Genomic DNA, 20,974 nt, shown 5'->3' on the forward strand with positions numbered 1-20,974 from the left:
GAGGTGGATCTCTTTGTGGACATTTTTATTTTTTATTGAGGTATAGTTGATTTACAATGAGTTAGTTTCTGATGTATAGCAAAGTGATTCCGTTTTATATGTGTGTGTATATATATATATATATTCTTTTTCATACTGTTTTCCATTATGGTTTATTATAGGATATTGAATATAGTTCCCTGTGCTATTCAGTAGGACCTTGCTGTTTATCCATTTTATATATAGTATCAATAGTTTACATCTGCTAATCCCAAACTCCTAATTTATCCCTCCCCCACCCCTTTTCCCCTTTGGTAAGCATAAGTTTGTTTTCTATGTGAGTCTATTGCTGTTTCGTCAATAAGTTCATTTGTATCATCTTTTAGATTCCACATATAAGTTATAAGTGATATCGTATGATATTTGTCTCTGACTTCACTCAGTATGATAATCTCTAGGTCCATCCTTGTTGCTGCAAATGGCGTTATTTCTTTTTTATGGCTCAGTAGTATTCCACTGTGCACATATACCACATCTTTATCCATTCGTCTGTCCACGGCCATCTAGGTTGCTTCCATGTCCTGGCTATTGTAAATAGTGCTGCTGTGAACATTTGCGTGCATGTATCTTTTCGAATTAGCGTTTTCTCCGGATATATGCCCAGGAGTGGGACTGCTGGATCACATGGCAACTCTTTTTAGTTTTTTTAAGGAACCTCCATCCTGTTTTCCCTAGCGGTTGCACCCATTTACATTCCCACCAACAGTGGAGGAGGGTTCTCTTTTCTTCGTTGTGGACACCCTTTATTTTCCTTTGGCTACATTTGTTATTCTTTTGGGTGGTCTCTTTAGGGCAAGTTCCCGTGTCTGCTGGCTAAAGGGTATACATATGTGTGCGGTTGTTGGTGCTCGGCACCCAGCTGATGGCTGTGAAGGCTCTGTCTTGCCTTGTGGACCTTGCCACATCCCCGTGTACAGGTTTCCCCAGATCCTTGCTGGTACTGGGTATCCTTTGCTTCTGCTTTTGTTCATTTCATGTCTGTGGGAGAGTCTCTTACTGCTGCCTTAATTTGCATTTGTGATGGCTCAGCAGACTGAACTAGTTTCCATGTACTGAAATCAACCATCTACGCTTCTTTCTGTGGAAAATGTCTGTGGGGTTATCTGCCCATTTGTCTGCTGGAGATTTCATTTTGAGGAGTGCAGATAAAATACCCTCTGTGTGAAGCTGGCTGCAACTAATGTTCCCACTCAGTCCTCTTTGCCTTTTTGTTTTTTCTCTGTGCAGAAGTTTTAAACTTTTCTATCCTATCTGTCAGTGTTGTTTTGTCATTTCTCACACTGCTTCAAACCTTGGGAAGTTATTCCTTCCAGCAATCAGATTAGTACTTAATTCTGGTTTTCTGCCGGATTTTCTATGATTTACTTTATTTTATATCCACTAATCTGCATGGAGTTCATTTTGCTGTAAGGTTTGAGATGTTTTCCCCAAATTGCTGAGGAGTTGTTCTGAAAGTTTTGTTTCATAATCCCTGCCTTGGCCATTGTCGCAAAGGATCATCTCTGGGCGGGAGAGCTAAATCTCCAGGCCAAATGCATGGTGTTTCTCCGGTGAAATGGCAGGGCTGGGTTGGGGGGGGGCGGTGTCTTGACATGACTACTGTCTCCCCACCTCCCCAGGCGAGGGCTGCATCGCTCTACGGTTAGAGGCCACGGAAACTCAGCTCCCGATCTACACGCCTCTCACCCACCACGGAGAGATGATGGGTCACTTCCGGGGGGAGATTAAGCTGCAGACCTCCCAAGGCAAGAAGAGGGAGAAGCTCTATGGTAAGTGGGCACGACCCCTCCCCTGCTCCCTCTTCAGTGCTGCTGGGTCGGGGACGGGAACGGAATAGTCTCTCTGCTGTGGCCTCAGACGGAAATGCAGCATCGGAGGGGATCTCAGAGGCAATCTGGCCCAACCCTTAGCAGGTTCGAGAATTTCCCTACAGAACCGCAACACCTCACAGCCACAATCACCCTTGCCTGGCCCCAGTCTTTCTTCCTTTTCACACAGGCAAGAGGTCATTTTTTCCTTCTCCTCTTTGCTTTACTTCTTGCTCAAAAGCACTCAAATCACGATGCCTAAAATGCGTCGGGCTTTAATTTTCTACTTGATCTATGAAATGATCAACTTATAAACGTTGTCTCATTTATCTCTCACCATAGCTCTGAGAGCCAGGTGCTACCCTTGTTCGGTAGATGAGGAAACTGAGGCACAGAGAGGTTAAGTGACTGGCCGAAGGTCACACACCGAGTAAGTGGCTGGCCCAAGGGGAAAGTGCAGGTTCACTCACGCAAATCCGTAAACGTGACGGGGGCCTCTCACACAAACAGTGAGACAACAAGATGTGGGACGGTCTGACACCCCCTGCTCATGGGAAGGCCCTGGGCCATCATGGGTGCTGCCTCCCTTGGATGGGGCTCCTCCTCTGCCCTCTGGGGGCTCCTTTCTCTAGCAGGATGTAGACCTGAAGGGGGGACTTGGCACCCCTGCAACCATAGCCAGAGTCAGATATGAAGACGGGGTCCCAGTTCCCCATTAAGCTCGTGAACAGGTTGGCTTTGGGCACCAAATGCTCTTGTGTTTCTTTTATTTAGATCTGCCAAGACATATTTGTCTGTTTTATCCCTTGCTGACACCAACAAGTTGGAAATGCTGCATGAAATGACAACTCTGGGTCACACGTGCCAACTCTCCTCCCTCTGGAGGCATGCAGGCATAACTAATCCATCACCGAACTCACACAAGGGCTCAGAACTTGCCCCCAGGCAGCCATTATTCACCTTCCAGCTTCTGCTTGCCAGCGGAAACCTCTCTGCCATCCTGGCCCAAACCCTGGGAGCTGGGCCCTTGCATGCTCTCACATGCTCTTTCCTGGCCCTTTTCTTGCAGACTTTGTGAAGACAGAGCGGGATGAGTCCAGTGTACCCAAGTCTCTGAAGAGCCTCACCAGCCAGGACCCCATGAAGCAGTGGGAACCCACCAACAGGTAGAGGGGGGAGGTGGGGGGGGTGTTGCCAGGGCTTCACTGCAAGCTAGCGTGGCTTTGCAGACCCGGGACTGGGAGTGGGGAACTGGAGCAGAGAGAAAGCAAGGACCCAGAGGGAAAGAAAGCGCTGGCCACGAAAAGCCTGTCATGCTTCCAGCTCCGAGGCTTCTAACCACAAACCCCTGGTGTGACTGCAACAAGGCCAGGGAGGCTCTTCTGTGCTGCAGAGTTCGGTTCAGTTCAACAAACACTGGCTGAGCACTTCCAGGTGTCAGGTTCTAGAGAAACCAAGGCAAATTAGGAGGAGTCCCTGCCTTAGGAAGGTACATCCTACTAGGAAGATGCCCAGTCCAGGAGGCAGCAGCCCCAGAGATGGGCGCATGGAACAGCTGCAGTATTTCCTGAGGACCAGGGATATGAGCAGCCACGGCTCCAGGGCTAAAAGCCCCAGCCTGTGACTAAGGCGGAAAAGCATTGTGGGGAAGTGCGTGCAGGCTGCTTTGGGCAGAGACCGAGCTGGGAAGAATCTGGACATCAAAGCCTGGATTACGAGGGGGACAGCAGTCCCCAAATAGCAGGGTCACCACAGCGCACTGATACGGTCTCAAGTTCAAGCCAGTGAGGTTTGTCATGGTGTCCACGCCAGTTTACCTGCCGAGGGTGCAAAGCTGTGCCAGGTAGCCGAGCGAAATCCCAAAAGCCACCGCCAAGCCCAGCTTATTCCTCTCCTCCTTTCAGCCCCCACTACCTGTCCCTCCAGCCCTCGCCTGCCCCAGCCCCCCACCCCATGCACAGCAACTCCCACCCCCCTCCAGCCTCTGACGGTAGCCCTAGGCATGAAACTATCCCTTTCAATCTTTTTCGCCTACTACAATCCCCTCGATGAAAGCACTGCAGCTCTCAAATGTCTGCTTGACTCCAGAATCAGGATCAGTGTAGGTTAACAAAGTATTTTCCATTGGACCAGCATTAGAATTAACACTTACTTCTGAAGCAGGCTCAATGGATGGGAGTGGGATGTGCTCAGAAACAGGCTGGCTGAGCAGATGGGAGCTGGAGAGCGTGTGTTACAACCTGGGGAGCTCCCAGATGGGAGCTGGGGAGCGTGTGTTACAACCTATATATGCAGAACTCTACTTACTAGTTAGCTCTCCTGAGAGCGCCATCTTACAAGGAAGGATGACACTCCTGTCACCAAGAGGCAGCACAGTGTGTGTCTCAGGGTCACCTCACCAGGCCTGGCCAGCCCCTTGACAGCTGTTAGCTGACTCCCCCACAGTCGAGGCTGCAGCCTTGACCTCTGTGACCTCCATGCTCATCTTTCCAAACACCTGCATGGCTGTCTCCATCCTGATGCCTCACAGACGTGCAAGCCGGCTGTCCCAGATGGAACTCTCCATTTACCACCAACACCCTACCACCACCAACAACCCCCATAGTCACTCAGCCCTGCCGTCCACGCCAGCCTCTCATTCCATTCTGCCCACTTGCTCACAGGCCTTCAGACTGTTGCTGGGACAGGTCAACCCCTCATACCGCAGGGCCTTTGCACTTACTGCTTCTTCCCTCCCTCCCTTCTCAGAGAGGCCCTCACGGGCCACCCTACGCCCAGGTGGTCCCAACCCTAGTCTATCTCTGCTCCTTCTGTTACTGTCAGTCAGACTTGAGCAGTGTATAAATATCTCGTTTCTCAGGCACGGAGCTTGTTTTGTTTGTCTCCCCATCATACGTTGGTTCCACGAGAACAGAGACTGTGGCTATCTCATTTACAACCATATTTCCTCCTATTGTTCCTGGTGTTACCAGGCACTCAGTAACTATTTTGTTGTATGAATGAATGAACGAATGAATGAATGAATCCACCACCCCAGAAGTGAAGGCGTTGAGGAGAGCCTGAGCGGGCATCAGAGGACACTCTCCTCAGGCTGGTGCTGACCTGGAGGAGCCCTGAGGTGTGCCTGTGTGTGTCTCCCCCGCAGGGTCCCTCCATGCAGTGGCTCCAGCATCACTGAAATCATCAACCCCAACTACATGGGCGTGGGGGCCTTCAACTACATGAAGCAGACCCCATCCCCCGATCAGCAGCCCACCGCCTGGAGCTACGACCAGCCGCTCAAGGACTCCTCCCTGGGGCCTGGAAGGGGGGAGAGCCCTCCGACACCGCCCTCCCAACCGCCCCTATCACCCAAGAAGTTTTCATCATCGACAGCAACACGGGGCCCCTGCCTCAGAACGCAGGAGCCAAGGTGAGCATCGTCTTCACCAAGGTCTCTCCCTTCCCTAGGTTTTCACCACCAGGAAATCTGGCCCTAGAATAGAAGCTGCGTGAGAGCAGGGATGTGCATCCACTTTGGTCACTGACTCATCCCCGGGGCCTAGAACACAGTAGGCTCTCGAGAAATGCTTGTAGAATCTCCGATTCTTAGCCTATTCGTGTAAACCTGAAAGGTTTTTTAAAAACAGGATTTAAAAAGTTTAAATATAGTGCCTGAGAAAAACACACTCCTGTAAAAACGACCTTCATTGAAAAATACGTTTCTGTAAGTAGTGAACCCTCGTCAACCTCCCACTCCCTGGAGGGCCCTGCAGAGCAGAGGTGGGAATTTCCACGTAGGAATGAGTCCCTCCCCAGCTCCGAGTTCCCCTCTCTCTTCTTAACCACGAGGGTTCCTGTTCCCATGCGCAACCCTCCTGTCTCTCCTGTTGAGGCCAATCTGAAAAAACAGCAGCTGGGACCAGGAATTCCGAAGGGGAGGAGAACAGCTAGCCTGCAGAGGGAGGGGGTTTGGCCATGAAACTTCGGGGAAAACCCAGCCGTTAGAGAGAACTGACCTGCATCGAGAACTGGTCCAGGCATCACGTGCCTGGAGGCCCGGAGCCGGGGAGGAGCTCGCAGAGCCGCCGCCTTAACCAAGCAAACCCACGCATGCGCGCCTTGGGCAAGCAAACCCACGCATGCGCGCCTTGTGCAAACGCAGGATCGGGAGCCCCCCAAGTTTCTAGTAACCACACGGTGACAGATGGAAACTCAAAGTGCAGACCTTAATTAACAGTGATTGAAGATGAACAAAATATCGTTCGCATCAGCTTCCTTTGGGGGCTGCCTGTACTGTTTATAATGACTTCAGGGCGCGGCTCTGGGCCTGTCTTCCCCTCTCTGAGGTCCTATGTTCCCCATGGCATTTTCCGTCGTGTGCTAAGAGGCAGGGAACGGCATGTTGTCAAGCACTGTTCCCCTCATCTCCCTCCACTTCCAACCCTCCCGCGCCTGGCCTGGCTGGAGTTTCTTCTGGATTGAAGGGCCATTTACAATTCTCTTTCTTAAGCTTTTTCTCTTAAAAAAAAAACACTGGACAAATGGAAGGAGGAAGGGACGGAGGGAAGGAGGAGGCGGGGACAGGACAGGGCCTGCCCCCGAGCTCAGCCTTGTCTATCTCTGTACCTCCAGTTTTCACAATTTGTTGATAATATTGTGGACCCTGGTCTTTCCGTAAGAAACCTGGGGGAAGGAGAAGGAGCCTCAGTTTCCTCTCCTGGAAAAATGAGGACAAAAGCCACGTATGGTGGGTCCTGTGGCACCTCTCTGGCAAAGGTCACCTCTTTGGCGACCCCAGGAAACAGAGCCGTAAACAATTACAAAGAACAAGGGGACCGTTTAAGTGAAATGTTTTAAGTTCCCAAAGTTAATGTCTCTGTGTACCCTCCTAACTGGAACAGAGCATATAGCTTGGAACAAGGAGGAGAGCTGTTTCTCCGGTTTCACGGGTGACAGCTTCAGAATGGGGACATCTGTGTAGGCAAGGGGCCCAGGCTGGGCTCTAAGCTCACTTCTCAGCAAGGAGACGATTAGAGGCAAGAAGCTGGCAGCTCCCACGCCTGCCTGCCACCCTCTTTGCTGCCCTTGACCCCCCCCACTGGGCCTGAGAAAAGGCTGTGGAAGAGGGGGTATCACCAGTCCTCCTATCACTGCCCCATAAAAAAGTAAGGGACCAGCTGTCCCAGTTTGCCCAAGACTGTCTCCTTTTTTGCGCTAAGAATCCCTCATCCCAGGAAACCCCTGAATTCTGGGAAAACTGGGACGACTGGTCACCCTGGACCGAAGTCATATGGTTAGAAAGAGGGCTCTTCTCAGACCCTGCTCGACACTTCACTCCTTTAGAAAACAGCCGACTCCGGAATCTGAGGAGTGAAATCATTGTGGCACAGGAATCAACCCTGTGCCCTGGGGATGGGTTCGCTCACTCCACAGCCGTGGCTGCTATGGGAGCTGGTTTCTTTTCACCTTTGGTCAGGGAGATAAGACTTTTCAAAAGTGGTCTTCCCCAGTCTCCCCGCCCCCGCCAAGCCTTCCCCTCTCTGACAGTGACAGAAGCCCCCTCCTCGAGGGAAGACTTGCCCCATCTCCTGCTCTTTTCCCGGGGCAGCGAGCTTTGCAATCACCAAAATGCTTGCACCTGGGGTCCTCTTCCTGGCCCCGTCCCTAATGCTCTGAGGCGAGACCTCTCCTGTCTCCTCACTGAGCGTGGGCTCCAGGTGGCAGGCCACACATGTTTCTTTTCTCCTTGCCTCTTCATCAGAAACTTCCGGTCAGTGCCATTTTCATCCTCCTGCCCCTTCCTCCCTGTGCTAACTCATAGCAAAGGTCTTTGAGGATCCAGAGGGGGTGCAGAGGCTGGCCCAAGGGGGAGGGGCAGACTTCCAAAGTCTTTGTTCAAGGCCCCAACATTTCTGGTTATATAACTGCTTCCAGGTCTTTCCAAAGAGTAATGAGCAAAAGACCAAGTCTACATATCCCTGAGGCTAGCCTCCCCGACACCCCACATCATCTTGTCTCACTGGCACCTGTGCAAGGATGACATCTCGCCTCTGTCCCCTGCCCACGCTCACTCCCCGAAGAGTCCATTAGCCGTGGCTGTTTGGCAACTTCTGAGCAGTGTTTCAGCACACGCTCCATCAGTACGAGGCGTCACGGCCTGAACAGTTCAGTGCGTTTTCCAAGGGACCCACATTTTCTTCTCAAGAGCTTCCTTATTTTGCAGAAAGCAGAACCCAGAACACTCCCCCTGGGAAATTATGCCGTTGGCCAGAAAGTAAAATGTGTTCCCATTCCTGATTCTCATAATTCGCTCAGCGGGAAATCACCTCCAGCAAGAGCAGTAATAAATCAGGAAACAGACCAACAAAGGAAGCTCTCACCTACTTTGGGGACACCATGGAGCTCCTTCGCTGTCCATAAGTCAAACAGGCATATTTTCTCGCTACTGGCTTGTTTCTTGATGCATATCTCCAGGTTGCTTCTGATTTTCAACATGAATGCTGTCCGTTTTCTCCTTCTCCCTCTGAGTGAGGACACGAAGGAAAGCACACTCACCAGGCGCTCTCCGGGGAGAGGACTTTACGCAGAGGAAAGAATACTGTGTTAATAGGGAATGTCGGTCCCCTGAGCACAGATTTCGGCTGGTTCACAGCCGCCTCCTGCACCTGGGGCAGCGTCACACACTTGGGGGGCTCCAACACGGCTGTTAAATGAAGCTCCTTGACCTGGGACCCTCGATAAGCACAAGACTTCTGTTCCCCTGAGGGTCAGAGGAGAATTTGCTGAAGACGTAGAGGAGAGGCTGCGGGATTCTTGGGGGAAGCCAGGAAGGGAGGTCTGTTAGCAGCAGGGATGGGGGCACTGACTGTGGAGGGCAGGCTGCTCCGATGAGGATGAAGCAGGTGGTTTTGGATTGGGGTGCCATGTAAGCCCCCCTCATCCCTTCAGTGAAGTCCCCCTTGCTCACCGATGCTCTGGTGTGCACAGTTTCTGTGGTGGAAAATGTCCAAGGCAAGAGGTGAGGTTACCTATGAGATCATCAACATAGGAGTAACAGTTCATTCTCCTGCCTTTTAAAAAAAAAGTTTTCTTTTTAGTCACAGTGGAATTCACATAACATAAAATTAAGCACGGCATGTTTCAAGTGAACGACTCGGTGGCGTTGAGTACACTCACAGTGCTGTGCAGCCACCACGGCCATCTGGTTTCTTTATCACCCCAAAGAAACCCCAAATGCATTGAGCAGTCATTCCCCACGTGTGTTTCTTCCCTGTGCATCCTCTTTCCCACGCTCTAGGCCCGGCGATGTGGGGAAGAGCGCGGGGGAACCTTTGCCTCCGGAGGACCCGCAGCTGACCAAGCCCGAGATGTTTGAGAACCCGCTGTACGGGTCTGTGAGTGCTTTCCCTAAGCCGGCTCCCAGGAAGGAGCAGGAATCCCCCAAGATGCTGAGGAAGGAGCCCCCGCCCTGCCCGGACCCGGGAATCTTGTCGCCCAGCATCCTGCTCTCCAAAGCCCAGGAGGCCGAGGGCAGCAAGGGGACGGGCAAGCCTGCACCCGCACCCACGCCCTTCCTCAGCCCTACGCCCCGGCTCCGCTCCTTCACCTGCTCGTCCTCCACCTCCGAGGGCCGCCCACCGGGTGGGGACAAGGGAAGCCCAGGGAAGTCCAAGGCCCCCGCCGGCTCGCAGGTCCCGGTGCCAGCCAAGAGACCCATCAAGCCTTCCAGGTCAGAACTCAGCCAGCAGCCCCCGGTGCAGCGGCCACCCCTCCCGGTCAAAAGCCCGGCCGTCCTGCACCTGCAGCACTCCAGGGGCCGTGACTACCGTGACAACGCCGAGTTCCCCCATCTCGCCAAGCACCGGCCCGAGGACGCGCCGCCCGGCCGGGCCGCCATGCAGGTGCGCTCGGGGCGGAGCGGGTGCGCAGGCGCGGGCGTGTGATACGGGTGCACGTGGGCGTGCGGGCACTTGAGTGATCAGCACCACCGTGGCCAGGAGTGCGCTCAGGTGCACATGCACGGGTAGTGCATGTGTGTGCACGTGTGTGATACAGCCTACCATGCCTAGGAGTGTGCTCGGGTGCACGTGGGCTCTCCTCCATGTGCGTGAGTGTGCGTGTGCATGTGCGTGATACAATGACCCGGTCCAGGAGTGGGTTCCGAGAAACGGTGTTCTGGGAGCTGAGAATGAGAAAGGAGGTAGAGACAGAATTTGAACCCAGACTATCCCCAAAGTCCCTGCTACTACATTGAAAGGGTTAAAGGAGGGCCTGGGGGTAACTCTGAGTCCTGTAGGTCAGGCCCATAGGAATAAGGCTTCATAGATACAAGAGCCCAGATCATTTTTGTTACGTTATCATCATTAGTACTTAGAAATTTTCCAGTATTTTAGGGACTTCAGACTCAATGTCCCCTTCCTTCCTATAGAATAAGATTTCTTTATGAGCAAAACTAATAGTGGTTAAGAACAGATTCCGGAGCCGCACTGTCTTGGGTTTGAATCCCAGCTGTCTCACTTTCTGGCTCTGTGCCTCAGTTTACTCATCTGTAAAAAAGGGGGCAATCAGTGGAACCTGCCTCACAGGTTTATAGGGAGGATTAAATTTTATTATATATCATTACTATATGTGACAACTTATATGTAAAAGGTATGTATCATCCATTGCATATTGTTTCATAAGTATTATACATTACTCCGTATGCGTATAATATATATGCACGTATATTAGAATGCGTGTAAGTACTTAGAACAGCGTGCTGGCCCCCTTCAGCACTAGGTTAGCACTAAGCCTGCTCTAGCCCGGGGCATGCAAGGTCATGGGGACCTTTAGTTAAATCTGGCCTGGCGAGAATGCAGAGCTGACAGTCTTCTGTTTTTGTCCCACAGTGAAGCCCCTGGTGAGCTGCCAGCGAGATGGGAGCCCAAAGGAGCAGCACGAAGCTGCTGGGACCCTCTCCCAGGACCCCTGTTCGCTCCTCCTACCCAGCTTCCTACGCAGGGCTTCGTCTTTTTCAGGAGAGGGTCTAGCTTCTGTGTGGTCAGCAAGGTGCACTGGCTGTGAAACTTGACACCCAGCACTGAAGTTGGGAGGAAAAACCCACCTGATGGGCACCAAACAACCCGCACACCTGGGCCCCCAGCTTGATCTTGGTACTTGGGACCCAAGAGCCTTGTTCCGGCTGCCATTTTGAAGAAAGGAACTAAAGCGCTGATTTGTGGGTAGGGATATAAATAATAATAATAATAATAATATTAATAATAATAATGGCTACATGTAGGGAGCACTCAGCACCTGCCAGGTACCGTGCTAAGTGCTTTATGAACATTATGAGTTGAGTCTTTAGCCAACTAAAACCACATTCCCAGACCCCTCGGTTCAAAACAGTATGTCCTGAGTGGTTTGGACAAAGCATTAAAAATTAAGGCTAGTGCCCTCCTGTTGTGAGACAGCACTTGGCCTTTAGGGAGCTCTGAGGAATGAGTGGTTAATTTAGGGTACAGTGAACCTGGCCTTGTCTAGCTTCAGTGATGCAAACTGCTTTAGCTAAAGCTGCCGGGGTCCGGCAGAGCCGGCCCGGAGAACAGGGATCCCTGGGTCATCCTAGTTCTTTAGTTGGAAGAAGGAAGAATGTCAGCTCCTACTCTCCGGTGAAGAGATGTGGCTTCAGCCTGGACTGGCGATGCCCAGGCTCGTGCCAGGCCCCCCATGCCCTCCTGCAGGTGGGCAGGCACCGCCAGGTCATGGAATGAGCCACACCCCGAGCCTTATCTCATCATGCTAATAGAAGAGTCTATGCTGTTCGTTAGTTACTCCAGAAAGCCAGCTTTCCCACCTGGCTGCCGGCGAGGGCGGGCCTCTTGGTTCCCGGCTCTCAAAGCAGTGCAGCCTTTTCTTTCCAAACTCTGTGGCTTCTGGCCCTGCTTCCTTGGTTACTAGGAGAATGGATTGGTGATGCTTGTTCTTGTGTTGCTTTTTGACATCATGAAATTAATGTAGGAAACCAAATCCAGAAGTGCGTGTGAGTTCAGGAGGATGGGTGCGCGCCCCACATCCCCATGTGCGTCAGTCTGTGTGACCAATAAATTGTGCCTTTCTCACCTCTCTCACCTGCGTGGCATTTTTTCCTGACATTCAGCCACAGACATGCTTCTAGGCTGTCAGGGCTGCAGAGCGGCAGCCCAGGGAGGGGGAGATATCGAGGTTCTCGGTAGAGATGGGCCAGCATTGTCCTGACCAGAGGGGACGCGGTAGAAAGAGCTTGAAGTTGGGCATGGACCAGGACCAGTGGGAGACATCACACATCTCCGTGGGACTCCAGGCACACCCTGCAGCCACCAGACTTCCACCAGCATTGTCCCATTGCCACCACCGCCTGCTGTCCTGCAGCCACAAGTTCCTCCTGGCTTTTGTTAAGTGTTCATTGCTGAGCTCCAGAGACAGTAAGCACATGTAGACAATCGCCAGGTTGTGGGCCTCCAGACCCCCACGTTCAGGGGCAGCTTGCACTGCTTACGGGTCAGGGGGCAGCACCCAGCCCAGAGGGCCAGTGTGGGTGCTGCCTGGCCCTGCTTCCAGGCTGCCTTGGTCTGGGCTGCTGTCCCCACCACCTCAGGCTACTCGGCCTCTGCTCCTGTTCACAGATGCCAGGCCTGGACTCCAGGCAGAGCCTGAGACAGTGGTGTTCTTGGCAGCCACGGAGCAAACCATTCACTGCCCTTCAATGATAGCACGTGGAGGCCGGCAGGGGCGGGGCTGAAATCCCAGCGCAACCGAGGCTCGTCGTCCACTCAGGTGCGATACCCTCACCCCGAAGGCTCACTTCCTGGTCCCTACGTGGAACTTGATCCGAGTCCCCAGGCACCCACCTTCTGACCTCATAGGCCAAGGGCCGAGGTGGAGGGGCAGCTGGAGATACCCAGACGTCCTTTAGGCCAGCCCTTCCTACACCTGCCACCCCACAGCTGAGGACCGGGCCACTGATGGCCATGGCACGTGGGGGATCCACCGCTGCCAGGGGGTGCTGGCGTGCTATGAGGGGCCTGCAACTCCCACCCCTACCTGGAATGGACACCCAGGCCCTCCTCACCATTTCTGAGGGGTCCCAGGAGAAGCGAGTCCAGGAGCAGCAGTGCTCTGAGTTCCGGCGGCCTGAGCAGGTACAGCGCCCCCCTCGCCTCTCCCCCAGGCTCCAACGCCGGCTGCGTCAGCACCAGGCAGGCTTGGGCTGTAGTGGGATGGACAACGGGGCCCACTGTGATGCTTGGAACTGGACACTGGAAATCGTGAAATTTAAGACGTTTTCCTCCTTGTCCTTCCAGCTGCTCAGCCCTGCACCCACCCTTCGAGGTCCCTGACCGCGTTTCTCCCTGGGCTCTGGTCCCCCACCGTCTCCTGGGGCCAGATTTTTCCGCCATGTCTGCTTTGCTCCCAATCCTGGGCCTGCCAGACACCCAATTCCCCTTCCAACAGCAGGATGAGAGGGGAACCCAGAAATCCCCACCTCTTTGTCATCTAAGTAATTTACCTCTATTTTGTTTCCGCCTTTCTTCACCAAGCTCCCTAACCAAGGAGTTGAATTAATAAGATTTCCTCACAAAAGTGTCCCCTAACCCCGACAGTGAATTCCATGTTCCCTGAGGTTACAGAAGCTGCTGGAATCACTTTTTCTTTAAGAAGCAAATTTTTCCTTCTTTGCATGACATGAAAGCTGGTTGAAAACAGCAGATTTTTTGGCAACAGAAAGGCGTTGTTGTCCTGATGGCCTTTCCCTAATAGCAGCCCGCGTTCAGCATCCCCACCGCCAGCACAGCTGCTGCAGCTCCAAGCTGTCTGCCCAGGGACCGGGGTCAGGGGCAGCTGTGCCGCTCCTCCTTCATGGGCTGTGATTCTTTTTCCACGCCATTTTTTCCACCCGATAGGAGGGAAATTAGTGAGTCATTCAGAAAAGCTCTCTCCCACAGCTACCTTCCCTACCCCAGCCTACAGGGTCTCTCTCTTCGCACGTCCTTAAAATAGTTTCTTTCTCTGTCAAACTAATTTCCATGGAGATCCAGCAATCTGAAGGTCTCGAAGCCTTCTGCAAGCCCCAGCTCGAAGCCTTCACTCTAGCAGAAAGAAACCCTTTATCATGCAAATGTCTGGTCTCAGCCCCACAGACACCTCACCACCACCCTACCCCCCACCCCACCAGGGTCCTTTTTGGGAAACCTGCACTGTGCAGGGAACAACGCCGGCAGGTAGAGTCTGGGCAGGGACAGTCTTCTGTGTGGTCTGCACTGGTCAGCTCTTGTCGCTCAGATCCCAGCACCCAACCGCTGGGCCGGACTGGGAGTGGTTTTACACGGGTGTACACAGCTCGTGGTCTCCTCTCAACCGCGTGCTGATGGCGTGTGCTGGGCTTTGGGGTCAGCACATTCAGCAAGGGGGACCATGGCGGGGAGGGCTGGTATATCTTGGGCTGTGGCATCGGAAGGAATGGGGTTTAAATATCTTGTCTTTCATTTCCTAAAAACACGATTTTGTACCAGGCACTTAGCTTTTCTGAGCCTCAGTCTCCTCATCTATAGAATGGGGAGAAGGGAGCCTTTGGCAGGGTGTGGTTGTACGGATTTGGTGGGCTCGGGTCTGTGCCTGGCCTGTCACAGGCGTTCATTGAACCTCAGTCCCCTCCCTCTTCCTGGGAGACAAGACTGTGTGGGAGGGCCCCGTGGGGATTCTCCACACAGAGCAGGAGGAAAAGGTCCAGGCCTGCAGGGAAGTCCCGGAAGGAGGTCGGTAAAGGCCTCCCCCGTGTGGGCAAGAGTATCACTGACAAAGAAGGACGGGAACCAAGGGGCAGGGCGAGCCTGGGCAAGCCTTGAAGACAAGAGACCTTGAGGCCAGATGGGCTAGTTGAGGCCAGGGAGACTAGTTGAGGCCAAGGGGACCAGTTGGGTCTCTTCAGCTACACAGACCAAGCTACTCCGAGAACCTGAACCAAGGGGAGTGGACCTGGGGACATGCAGGGAGCCCCTGAGCTGGCACCCGGCCGTACTCCACAGCGGTGCTGGCCGGGGCACCTGGCCACTGGGACGAGCTGGCAGTCATCCCGGTCACCACACAGCAGCTCCGTGACCCACGCAGTCCTGGGCTGGTCTGACCCGGTGAGACTTGGCTCCGGCATGTCTGTTTCTCCCTCCATCGGCTTCTTCCTATTTCCCTAACCAAGTAGATGACTCATAGCCCATGCTTTACCCTGCAGGGACGCGAGCAGACAGGGACACGCAGCTGTTCACGTGTTTAGGAAGGTCAAGAGTGGGGTGAGGCAAGTGAGGGACCCAGCGCAAGAGGTGAGAGGCGCTTACTCTCAGGTGCCCACCTGGACGTGCTCCACCTGGAACTTAGCGTCCCAGGGCCTCGCTTGCCTCACCCCAGCCCTGGTCAGCAGAGCAGGTGGAGGAGGGGTCACCGGATGCCAGGAGGAGTGACAGGCAGCGACACACTGACCTGCAGCTCCAGCAGGGCCCCTGGGAAGGAGCGGGGGTGGGCAAAGGGGCAGCCAGGAGAGGCCATCCTCTGCATTAGGTGGAATTGGGTTTTAGTGCACAGGATGTAAATTGAATATTCGTACCTAATTTTGAGCCTATCCCCAGGAATGGTTTGTCTCACTTGAGTTATTTTAAAAGAGCGTTCAGTGTAGGTAGTGGCTGAGAGCACAGACTCTGGAACCGGACTGTCTAGGTGTGCCAAAGTGTGCCAGTCTCTGTGCCAGGCCCTGAGGATCTGTGAGGAATAAGGAAATAGCCCCGGCTTCCAGAAGAGGCAAATGCACAGGCCAGAGGTTATATTGCCACGTGTGCGGACAACGGGTGTGTGGACAGAAGACCACGCAATGGTTTCCTCCAGGGCCTGCTGGGAGAACGTTTTATGATTTAGTGTTTAGAACGATCGCCGCCGTGGTGCTGAGGATCTTGGACTCTGGGGGACCCGCAGCCCCACTGACGACCCACTTTACTTGCCGACCCAAGTACTAAGTACTTATCTAAGTACTCAGCCTGCCATTGCCTCCTTTCTTCATGTGTACAAAGGAGAGAAGAATAACATCAACCTCGTGGGGTCCTTGGGAGGAAGAGAAGACCTACTAGTGATAACTAACCCCGGCTGCACGTCCACCCTCAGCAAATGCCAGTTGTGATCAATGTGCTCATCTGACAAAACCACATAGTTCTTCCCGTTTCCGTCTCAGCCTCGGATGCTGCAAAGGTCACAGATGTAGAAGCTGCTATGAGCCACTCAGAACTCCACCACTCCTGGCTTCTCAGGCCAGGTCCCGGCTCCAGATCTGACAAGCTGCATGGTGTTGACCAGGTCACTTCTGCGAGTCGCACCCAAGACACCTGAGACAGGAGAACCCAAGCCACCAAGCCTGGCCTCGGCGCCAGCGCCCAGTGCCACAGAGGCCCCATCAACACCAGTCTCCTTGCTCTTTTCCCTGGTCCTCCTATGTTTTTTTCCAATTTGTCGCCGGGAATCTGTCCTGTCCAACCGTGGATGGACTCGAACAGAGCCACAGCAGGCCTGGCACAGACAGGCCTCCGTTTGCAGGTTGACTCCTGGAGAAGCTAACCCTTCTGGAGCTAAAAGTAGAGAAGAGCGCTGCTCACCACGGGGCCAGGCTCTCGGCCTTAGCACCATTGACATTTGGGGCCGAATCTCTCTTTGCCGGGGGCTGTTTGTGCATTGCAGGATGTTAGCAGCACCCCGGCCTCTGCCCGCTAGATGCCAGTACGCCCCCCACACCAGACACTGCTAAATGCCCTCGGGGGAGGGGAAGGGGCAAATCACCCCCTGCCATGCCATGCTTCCCCCGAGACTGTTTTTTTGGGAGATAAGAACACTAACAACCACCACTAAAAGCAGGAAACTAGGAGGAAGGACGCGCCCCCAACAATATTATAGACGCATCACCAGGCCAGTTGGTTCCTTCCATTTCAAGGGACAAAGATGCGGAGGCCACCTCAGGGGGTGGGGTCTGCCACCAGGATGCATGGGAGGGGAGGGAGTCGCACAGCCCTGCACCAGGGAAACGGGAGCAACAGCCCCTGAGCGGACAGGGTACAGGAGACCCTTGTGAGCCCAGCGTCAGCCCTGGGGTCCCCTCCCTGACAGGGTACAGAAGACCCTTGTGAGCCCAGCGTCAGCCCTGGGGTCCCCTCCCTGATTGATGCACGTCTGCTGCTTTTTGCCTCTCCTTGGTCCACAGTCCTGGCCCTCACTTGGTATACCTGACATTCAAAACTTTCAGGGAGGCCAATTTAGGGTCAGCTAATCTCCATTAGCTGTCTTACGAGTTTGGATTCCCCAGAAACAGACTCTGAGACAAAGCTTCAAGTGCAAGGGAAGTATTTGGGAGTAACTCCCAGAAGCACTAGAGAGGGAGTAGGGAATTGAGACTAGGAAGGGAAGGAAGCCAGTAAAGGATGCTCTCAGAGCGGGTAGCCACTGTGGCCAAATGGGGCTTAATCTGCGGGTGCCAGTGTGGAACACAAGCCTGTGTTATCCCATCCAAAGAGGAGAGAGCTGGGTGCCTGCACACCCTCTCTCGTGAGCCACAGTTAAGGGCTGCCTCTGGGGGGTGTTAATTCCTCAGCCGATAATATAGTCTATGCAGCAAAGGCGTTTCCGACGACCAGAGAGCGCTCTCGGGCCCGAAGAGCCACACGGGCGTGATGCGGGTGGGGTCCCAATGTGTCTCTTCTGCCACCTGATAGGATCAGTGCTACCGGACAGAGCTCTAGGACCATGCCAGCCCACCAGCACTGGCCTCTCCTACTTTTCTTCTGTGCTGAGATTCCCGAGTGCTCAGAAAAACGTCTCTGAAGAGACATTCAGTGTAAGTATGTCCCAAACAGTACAATGAGAGACTGAATATACACACAGATAATGGTCAGACCATGTATAAAAGCAGATCTCTGACCCACGACCTGCAGCAACCTGCCCGGAAACCAAGCCCAGGAAGGCAGCCTGCTGTAAGCCAGACTTGGGGGAAGTGAGACAGCTGTCTCTGCTGACAATGCAGGAAGCCAAACAACAACTCCTGGCCCCAAACAGCCAGAATCTGATTACTAACGGACAGCTTCCCAAATGTTTGTCCCCATTTCCAACTTCAGACCAACCAGAGGAAGCCAACTATGGAGCCCTAAGCCAGCCACGTAACACACCTCCCTCGTAGTTGGCCACCTCCAGCTTCCCCAGGCCCACTGTCCCCCATCAGTCCCCACACCCCAAGCCCTCCCTTTTTCCACCAGAAAGCTTTCCCACTCCTCTGTCTGCCTGTGGGTTGCTGCCAAAACACAGGTGATGGTGGCTGACCCCCTTGCCGTAGCCAGCTCTGAAGAGATAGCCTTTACTCTTCTCATTTGATTGGTCTTTATTTCTACAATAAGTATGTCTCAAATAAGTTACCCTAAAAATTTATGGGGTTTTATCTGATATTGAAATTGAACTGGGCATCCTGAATTTTATCTGGAAATGCTAACGCTGCTTCATCTACGTGAGGATCCAAGTCAAGGCTCCATCCCCTCGGGTTGGAGGACTGCTGTGTTTCCACAGCTGGAAGGAGAGGCTTCATAAGGTATGTGTCTGTAGCAAGCAAAGAGCAGAGACAGTAATTACCACCAACTGCAGACTGTCTTCCCATCAAAAAGAACCAAGTGGAAGCTAAGGGAGTATTTGCTTTAGGGTTGAACTTTTAAACATAAATGGAAACTTAGAGCAGTAAATATTCCCTGTCAAAGATGCATTTAACTCATAAGTTATCTAACATTAATTACCTATTGGCTGCATGACTTTGGACAAGCTACTTTACATCTCAGGGGAGAGAGGTTTTGCAATCTGAGTTCAGCCACATGAACTACCTCTTTTTTAAAAAAAACAGTCAACACTCTTCAGGGGAACATAACAGAATTCTGAGGATCTGCAATTTATCGTTCACAATATCCAGGATACGATATCATTCATCATGTCCAGGATATAATCCAAAATTGCTTTATATAAAAAGAATCTGCAAAAAAAAAAAAGAATCTGCAAGATTCTTAGAGGAAAGAAATAGAGATCAACTCCATTCCAGATATTGGAATTAGCAGATAAAAATTTACAGCAGGGCTTCCCTGGTGGCGCAGTGGTTGAGAGTCCGCCTGCCGATGCAGGGGACACGGGTTTGTGCCCCGGTGCGGGAAGATCCCACATGCCGCGGAGCGGCTGGGCCTGTGAGCCATGGCCGCTGAGCCTGCGCGTCTGGAGCCTGTGCTCTGCAACGGGAGAGGCCACAACAGTGAGAGGCCCACATACTGCAAAAAAAAAAAAAATATATATATATATATATATATATTCACAGCAGTTATTATAATTACTCCCAAGGACATAAAGGAAAATATTCCTGAAATAAATTAAGAGTTAGAAAAATCTCAGCAGAGAAATAGACATTTAAAAAAGTCTACACAATTCTAGTTGAGTAAAAATATCCTTCAAGAATGAACATGAAATACAGACATTTGCACATAAGAGAAAACTGAGAGAATTTGTTGCTATCAGATCTACAACCAAAAAAATGCTAAAGGAATTTTTTAGGCTAATGGGATATGATAATAGGTAGAAACTCAGTTCTTTAGGAAAGAATGAAAAGCATTGGAAATGTTAAATATATGGATAAATATAAAAGACTCTTTTCTCTTAATTTCTTTAAAATATACTGTGTAAAACAATAATTATAACATGTTATTATAGGGTTTATAAAATATATAGATGAAATACTTATGATAATTGCAGCTTAAAGGTAGAGGAGGTGGGAAATGGAGCTATATGATGGCCAGGTTTAAACGTTTCACATGAAGTGGCACAATATTAACTCTAAATAGACCGTGAAGTGTTAAAAGATATATGTTTTAATCTCTAGAACAACCACCAACTAAGGGAGCTATGTGTCTTCCAGTAGCCTCCAATTCCGCCTCCATATTTCTTCCATATTTCTGGGTTTTGATCCTTTTCTGTCCTTTGCTGGTCCCTACCCCAGTTCATTCACTCGGCAAAACACCACCCATGAGTGAAAGCCCATCTGTAAGACAGACTTCACTGAAATTTGGGGGCAGTGTTTTGTTGCCACATCACAGACAACGATTTACAAATAACTATTATACATCTTTGTTCTTAAAATTCTTCAGTCACCTGGCCACCCGAAATTTCTCTCTGAGCTACTTTCTCTGGGGTGCCCCCGCACCCTGCACTGGCCCTCCCTCTGCTCAGAACTCTCCACAACCTTCTTATTTTGTCCTATGGAACCACATGGTTCTCCGTTGCATTCAAAGCCCATCCTTGCCAGGATTTGGGGGTCACTACTTCACAATAGCCATGACCTTGCAAGGTGCAAGAAAATAGTTTTCCCTTTGAAAAATTCCACTACTAACTTTTAGACACATGTTTTCCTCTTTTTTACATATAGATACACAACTGAGCAGTCTCCCAGCTCCCTTCTCTATTAAATAGAACAGACGATCTCCAATCCAAACTTGCGTCGTCCACTCATCCAGGTTCTGAGCCAAAGAAACCTGCCCTCGACAGCCATTGTTACTGAAGTAACTTCTCCGGGGCCCCATGCCCCACCCCACCTGGCTTATTTGCTCTGCCAGCATATAAATGTATTAAGCATGTCCCACATGCTAGGCACACAGTGCTTGTCATAATATTGTCATAATATTACATATGTAACTCTCCCTAAGAGGGGTTTTTCAGCAGGCTGCTAAGAGTATAAAAAAATCTTCTCCCCATATCATCTCCTTGTTACTGATGGACACTGGGCCACCTTAAGGCCAGTTTGAGAAACCTTAGTCTGACCGTTGCAGTCATCCATTGCCACATAATGAACCACTCCAAAACTCGATGGCTTAAAACGGCGACGACACTTATTTGACTCATAAATCTGCAATTCGGGCAGGGCTTGTCGGGGACAGCAGAAACCTGCTTTAAAATCCTCAGTGCCGTCCTCCCCTACCTGCTCCACTTCCTGGTCCTCTCCTCTCTCCCCCTCGCCCTCCTTCCCCTCTCCACCACCCACCTCTACACCCATCCTTCCTCACTCCCCTCTCTCTGTCCTAGTTCATGCAATCCCT

General features: G+C 52.0%; 1 protein-coding gene across 4 annotated transcripts in view; it reads left to right on the forward strand.

Annotated features, from left to right (window-relative positions):
• The window catches only part of INPP5D (inositol polyphosphate-5-phosphatase D), a 131,775-nt gene extending 119,757 nt beyond the window's left edge, over positions 1 to 12,018 (forward strand). For all 4 annotated transcript variants that reach the window (XM_079925058.1, XM_079925060.1, XM_079925059.1 and 1 more), the window contains 5 exons: positions 1,659 to 1,808; positions 2,917 to 3,013; positions 4,993 to 5,259; positions 9,127 to 9,730; positions 10,718 to 12,018. In XM_079925058.1, the coding sequence (XP_079781184.1) occupies positions 1,659 to 1,808; positions 2,917 to 3,013; positions 4,993 to 5,259; positions 9,127 to 9,730; positions 10,718 to 10,720 (1,121 nt within the window). In that variant the 3' untranslated portion in view covers positions 10,721 to 12,018. The remainder of the gene's footprint in view (positions 1 to 1,658; positions 1,809 to 2,916; positions 3,014 to 4,992; positions 5,260 to 9,126; positions 9,731 to 10,717) is intronic.
• Positions 12,019 to 20,974: the final 8,956 nt, after the last annotated feature.

This window comes from Stenella coeruleoalba, assembly GCF_951394435.1.
Source record: "Stenella coeruleoalba genome assembly, chromosome: 6".
NCBI classification, from domain to species: Eukaryota; Metazoa; Chordata; class Mammalia; order Artiodactyla; family Delphinidae; genus Stenella; species Stenella coeruleoalba.